General features: G+C 40.2%; 1 protein-coding gene across 1 annotated transcript; it reads right to left on the reverse strand.

Annotated features, from left to right (window-relative positions):
- Nucleotides 1-453: 453 nt before the first annotated feature.
- LOC143419718 (sialoadhesin-like) lies at nucleotides 454-5,517 on the reverse strand. Its single transcript, XM_076887081.1, has 5 exons — nucleotides 5,433-5,517; nucleotides 2,148-2,414; nucleotides 1,823-2,068; nucleotides 1,533-1,736; nucleotides 454-587 (listed from the first exon to the last, which is right to left on the reverse strand). Exons 1-5 carry the CDS (start codon nucleotides 5,515-5,517, stop codon nucleotides 454-456), a joined length of 936 nt encoding a protein of 311 aa, XP_076743196.1.
- Between the last annotated feature and the right edge of the window lie 1,761 nt (nucleotides 5,518-7,278).

Below are 7,278 nucleotides of genomic sequence, written 5' to 3' on the forward strand. Positions count from 1 at the left end.
AGGTGAAAAAAAAAAAGAACAATACACAAACAATTAACCAGTGACTAGATTTGGGCAGGTTTCACAGTTTGGAATATGCGAGTTGTTTATGCTCACTTAGTTGTTCAGGAAAAGTCAGTGATGAGAATTTATTGAATATCTTTATTTTATGTTCCAAAGAAAGAAATCTGCCTGTATGTTATAGATTGAGTCTAATGTATATAACCTCAGGTCTGCATTTTACACGACTGACCATCAATTTGTAATTTAGCTACAGCTTTAAATTTCTTTCAATTTTTAAATTTCTATTGTCTAATGTCAGACAGACATATCACCACAGACAGGAGAAGAGCAGCTGTACCTCTCATCTGTGATATAATCTCAGGTCTGCATTTTACACAACTGACCATCAAATCCTGATTAAAAGGTGGTGGTATTATTTGTAATTTACCTACAGCTTTAAATTTTTTATTGTCAGACAGACAGGAGACCAATAAGAGCAGCTGTACCTCTCATCTGTGATCTGGTTTTCGTGTCTTTGATGATGATTCGACCATAACCGATGTCTTCTGTTCTCACTGCTGAGTAGATTACTGCTGCATCACTGTCTGCACAATAAAACACACAAATTGTTGGTTTAACATAAATATGAAACAGTAAAGTAATTTAAACTTTGAGTAAAGCTACATATGTTAAACTGAGTTAAGCTAATTATAAAAGGAAATTATGAATAAAACTATAGTAAGTTTACTTAATGTGAATATGAATTATTTATTTCTAGCGCCTGATAGAGAAACACCTGCAGGTGACTTTAAAAACAATCATAAACAGGAAACTGTACGACTGCAGAGGTGTTAGCTTGTGTTAACCACAGACAACAAACACAGAGGGCAGCATGTAAAGAGCAATGCTCAATGAGCACAGAGTGAAATTTTACAGACTTAAAATGACTGAATTATTAAATTTGGAGAGAGGAAACAAAACAAAAGAAAAAAAGTGTTGTCAAAGCCGTGACATACAAAGATGAACTCTGGCGAAATTACTACAGAGTTAAACTTTAGCATCAATTTAATAGAACGTTTATTTTTCTATTACAATGCACAGTTGTACTTTCTTCACCTGCTTCATAATATCCTCATAGAAATCTTTTCATGAGACATAAAATCTCTATGAATATAATCAGAACTTAAAAGTATTTTATAAAATTGGAGCTGAATAAACACAAATAAATAACCGACAAAGGACCTCAAATTACCGTTGTTTTGTTTTTTTGGATGTTGATGAGTTGATATTTTGACATCACTGTACAAGATGTCATCTGTGAGGCCATTTTCCACAGCTTCATCTAGTGAAATTATTAAAATTAAGAAAGTATTTACAATCACAACATTTTACAGTGAAGAGTCCAAATAAAAACAAAAAATAAACAGTTTTACATTTTTAATGTGAAATTAAAATTTTAAAAATCATCAAATCATAATAAAATTAATAAACATAAATAGTATAACACATGGATTTACATAACCACATATATTGAAAAGTCTGAGTCTCACCTTCAGGTTTCCTATGAACACATCGTCTCACCAGCAGAACCAGTAACACCAGTAGAACCACAACACAGACTGATCCAACAAATGAAAGCATAGAGAGAAGAGGAGGAGAGAGTGATGGAGGAACAGTGATGGAGGTGGAACCAGGAGGAGAGGTGGATGTAGGTGGAGGTGTGGATGTAGGTGGAGGTGTGGTGGTGTGTTCCCCTAAAATAAAGCAAACACAGTCATTAAGTTGTCGTCACATTGTGAATGTTGAAAGCTGCAGAAACACAGACAGGTGAGTGTGTCACCTGTGACAGTGATCCAGCTGGATGGAGACTCTCCATGAGCGCTGATGTCACACTTGTAGAGGCCTTCATCAGACCTGGAAACATGCTGGATGGTCATGTGACCTGTAGGCTGCTTCCTGATGAGGGAGCCATCTTTATAGAAAGCAGCTGGGAGGTTGGAGGGAGTGGTCTTTGTTTTACAGAGCAGAGTGACGTCATCTCCCTCCATCACAGGGAGGACAGGACTCTGCAGGATCACTGATCCACCTCAACACAGAGACAAACTACAGCATTTCATCCATTTACACACAGCTTCATCAACACTAACTCCACACACTCAGCTTACCAGTGACTGTCAGGTTAACCATGTTACTGATGGGACCCTCTCTGGACTCACACCAGTAAACTCCACTGTCATGAGGTGCTGTTACACCAATGTTACAGGAAGAACCAGCTGGTTTTCCCCACCCATCTCCTCCACACTGAGTCCTCTGTTTCTTTGTTGTGTTTCTCCTCAGAGTCCATCCAGCAGAGCTGTCGTCCTCCTCACAGCTCAGAGACACAAAGTCTCCTTTAAAGATCTGAGAGCTGCTGGGACTCACAGTCAGACGAGCTGTGAGGGTTAAAATGAAAAATATTTGATTTGTTATACTTTTGTTAAAACTGTTATAATTCTGTAATTAATCCTTCATTTAATAATTTTTATATGTGAGCACCATCGTGACTATATGAATCAGGTCATATCAGTGAGCATTTCTCAGGTTTAAACTGTGACAGAAGAAGGTTACTGACCTTGGTTTGTTGTGCAGCTCAGCAGTGAGATCAGAACTAAAGAGAAATGACACTCAGGTTGATTTGAGGTGAACATAAAGAACAACTCCACACAAACATCTGACAAACACACAAACTCATCTCTCTCTGACAAAAGACTAAATAAAAAGTGCCTGAAGCTAAAATACATCTGGTAGAATCAATCCTTCAATTTTCTTTACCAATTTTTAAAATTAGGGAATCTATCTCAGCTGTTTTAACATGACTACAGGTAATTACAGAGTAACACAGAAGGACTAACATTCACACCTACAGCCAGTTCAGAATCACCAGTTAACCAAACATGTCTTTGGACTGTGGGGGAAAACATACAGAGACACTGCAGCTCTGTGACACTTGTACTATTAGATATAATGTATACTCTGTTCATTACCAAATCTCACAACATCTAAAAATTTTTGGAGAAACTTCATTACTGACATGAAAGTATTGAGACAGTTTTGTCTTTTTGATTCTCCTCTACCCCAGTTTTTATGTAAAATCAACACTCACTAATTATCATGCACAGTGACTAAACTTTGACTATACACACAACCGCTACATTTAAATAACACAGTAAAGTCATGTGTCCACTGTCTAGCTGTGTTGATATAATGAGTGAATGATTTGATCTTTTCACTGCCTGCTGTGTTTCCTCGACTCCTGAGCAAAGATAAAGAGTCAGTTCAGACCTGCAGTTGGTCCTCGTGGTGTTTGAACTTGAATTCAGCCTGATTTGTTTTTCATGTCTTCTCCTCCATCATCAGTTATCAGGAGAGCAGACAGTCAAAGTACAAGAATTCAAACAAACACAGAGATTCTACTTACAGAGCAGACACAGCACAGATGTTTCCTTCATCGTCCTTCTCACTCATTTGAGCTTTTTTTCATTTCTGTCACTGACACCAAGTAAAGCCCGCCCTCTTCCTCTGAGCACCAGCTTTCTATTGGTTCAAAGAAAGTGGTGGGGCACTCACTTTTATTTATTACTTTGTTTAAAGATGTGAGTGTTAAAAATAATTAAAAATAAATAATAAGTATAAGGACATCGTAGTGCCTTAAGAATGAAAAAAATACAAATTAAAAAAATACTGCAAGTAAAACTTAAACTTTTAAACTGCCATTTAAAAAAATAAACTTAAACATGAACATATATAAAACATTTTAAGTAAGGGCAGCACGGTGGCACGGTGGTTAGCACTGTTGCCGCACAGCAAGAAGGTCCTGAGTTCAATTCCACCATCAGGCCGGGGTCTTTCTGTGTGGAGTTTGCATGTTCTCCCCGTGTTTGCGTGGGTTCCCTCCGGGTACTCCGGCTTCCTCCCTCCATCCAAAGACATGCAGCTTGTGGGGATAGGTTAATTGGATAATCCAAATTGCCACTAGGTGTGAATGTGAGTGCGAATGGTTGTCTGTCTCTGTGTGTTGGCCCTGCGACAGACTGGCGACCTGTCCAGGGTGTACCCTGCCTCTCGCCCCATGACAGCTGGGATAGGCTCCAGTGCCCCCCGCGACCCTGAAAAGGATAAGCGGAAGCGGATGGATGGATGGACATTTTAAGTAAGCAAACAAAATTTTATTCAAGTGTGTTAACATAGAGATTGAAACAACAGGTCATCTCAACTCTTAGTCTTTTCCCTTAGTGGGAAACTAAGTCACTTGAATTGGCAACATCAGCCTTTTGGTAATAACATAGATGGACTGGAAAACTGACAGCTTCAAGTTTACATTGAGCTCTCTCTTCACCACAATGGACCGGTACAGCCTCCACATCAATACATATGTCAATGTCACGCTTAGCTCCCCCTTCACACTCAAACTTCACTCAGGGCAGGAACTTGTCCTGGATTGCCCACTTCATGCTTTTACTGCTGAGAATTAAGCCCTTAGATTCTAGGTGCTAATTTTCATTCTTGCTGCTTAACACCACATTAATTAGAGTTGACAAAAGCAAAGCTGATATCCTAAGGCAACTAAAGTGGAGATGCTCCACTTCCTGGCTATGCCTTGATTTCCGTACCATTAAAATTATGAACAGAATTTGTGAAAAAAGGCAGCCATTACAGAGTCCAACATGGACCAGAAGAGAGCAATATAAGCAAATTCACATACACCCTTGGATATTTTTTTTAAGGATGAAGAGCTCCAGTGTTCCACAACCAGGATGAAGACTGCATTGTTCATCTCCACTCTGAGATTCAACTAACAGACAGACACTCCTCTGCAGTACCCCGACATAGTTTTCCACCTCTCTAACTTAGTCTATGTGTTGGACGGCACCCTCTGGTACCCATCTGCCAATCCACAGGCATCATCCAAGACCTCCACAGAATGTTGCAGAAAGATCAATCAAGACTGCAACAGAAGATCCAGAGTTTTAAGGAATTCAGAGCACACCTTGTCCTCCTCACAAGCTCTTCCACCAAGCAGTTGCATAACTAGAACAGTGACCTTAACCCACTGATAAGCACAATCACTGGACACTGCTTCCATTACAGAAGGCATGACAGTAGGATTCAGAAGATTCCCAAAGTGTTCCTTCCACCACCTGACTGTACCCTCAGTTTAGGTCAGCAGCATCACACTACCACTGTATACAGTGTGAACAGAGCATTACTTCACCTACCTTAGTTGTCTAAAAGTTTGCCAGAATTTCTTTGAGATCATATGAAAGTCCATAATTTCACCAAATGTCTCTCACACCCAGTTTTCTTTTCAGCCACTGCCAAAGTTGCACTCTGCCGGGCTAGCCATCACCTGTTAACTGCCTCAAGAGTTCCACACTGATAAGATTCCTTCTTCAGCCTGACAGCTGCCCCACTTGTCCAGCCTCTGGTCCTGGAATTACTGCCACAACAGGCACCAATGACCTTCGAGCCATAGTGCCTTATAGATGCTGTCACCATCCTGGGTCTCTGACCCAGCGTTTTCAGTTTATGTTTTGAGTTTTCAAGTTATCACTTTAAATATACTGAGTAATAGGATTATCATTTTGTTGCCTTAAGTTTAGTTTAGTTATGTTCACTTAGGTCTTCTTCTCCATGTTGTCAAGTTTGTGTTGTCATGTCTGCATTCCATGCTGTTTTCTGTTTTATTGTCCTTGTCCTATGTGCAGTGTGTCTAGTTTTGCTTCCCCTTGTCTTGTTAAGTCTGATTTGTCCCAGCTGTTCCCCATCCCCCAATTATCTCTGTGTGTACTTAAGTTCTCTGTCCTCCTTTGTTCAGTGTCAGGTTGTCCTTTGTGTCACTTTTCCATCTTCCTTTGTGCCCATGTCAGGTTTCATTTTTTGATGTTTATCTTTAGTTTAGGTTATTGTTCAGCTTCAGCTCTGCATTTTGTTTTGTAAGGTCTTAATGGCCTTAATAAATGGATCACTTTCAATTGACATTGAAGTTTTTTTTATTGCACCAGATTTCTACTGCACCAGGGCCAGGCCCCCATGCATGGACCCGTCCAGCAGCCCGGCGACATACCAACCAGGACCCAAGTCGCCCAGGACCAGCCAGAACCCCAGCCCAGAGGCGGAGAACTCCCAGAACCCTAAGATCCCAAGCCAGCCATGGACCCACCCAGGAGCAGCGCAGCTACAGACCCAAAACCTCTGAACTGGTGGACAGAAGCAAAAAGTGTGTATGTAATTGTCAGGTTTATTCCCTTGAATGTGAGCAGTTGTCAGAGCACGTAAAATCCATCCTGAACATCTGATGACCTGCATACTGCGCTCTATGTAGTATTTGGTGTTATATTAATTGTAGACTGGGATAGATTTTTAAACATATCTGAGACCAGTATTCTTTTTCCCAAGTTGAGCAATAGATGCAGCTCCCATTTTGCAGTAGGAAGGGATATTGATTCATCTATTTTGGAAGGTGTCCTGTATATTTTAGATGGTAATTTGGGGATTTTGAGATTAGAAATTGTACAACACACAATTTAACTTGATTAGGCTTAAACTACTTTTTAAATAAAGATTTAATTTGTTGATATTCTAAAACTCTATTCTTGTTTATCCCATATTGTATAACTAATTGTCAAACAGAATAAAGTCTGTTCCTTTGAATATGTATTTTGAAGTTTTTGAAGTTGAAGTTGAATAATGCTTTATTGGCCATATGCAGGTTGCCCCGCAGAGGAATAGGACCCCCCTTTTAGCTCCAATACGGGAAGTTGATCATTTTATTGTTCTGTTGACACCCTACGAGACCACCCATCTCCCATGCTACAGTTAGCAAACTGCTTGCTAAGTTTCATGAAACTGGTTCAGTGTTGGATTTGCCCAAATGTGGACGCAAGAAAACTGTCACTAATGAAGAAACATCAGTGGCTGTCCTAGCTTCATTCAGTAACAGCCCACAGCGTACCACTCGCCGCATGTCACTGGAGAGTTGCATTAGTCGAACATCCCCTCGGCGGATATTAGCTACTCACAAATGGCACCCTTACAAACTCCAGCTACTGCAGCATCTCAACGAGGATGACCCAGATCGGTGCCCAGAATTTGCAGAATGGGCAAAACAAAAATTGGAACAGGACCCTCAGTTCACACAGAAGATTTTGTTCAGTGATGAGGCAAACTTTTATGTGAATGGTGAAGTTAACAAACAAAACCACCGCTTTTGGTCTGACGCTAACCCACATTGGATGATCCCTCCAAGGCTGTTGGAAC

The sequence above is a fragment of the Maylandia zebra genome, linkage group LG7 (genome assembly GCF_041146795.1).
Source record: "Maylandia zebra isolate NMK-2024a linkage group LG7, Mzebra_GT3a, whole genome shotgun sequence".
Classification (NCBI taxonomy): domain Eukaryota; kingdom Metazoa; phylum Chordata; class Actinopteri; order Cichliformes; family Cichlidae; genus Maylandia; species Maylandia zebra.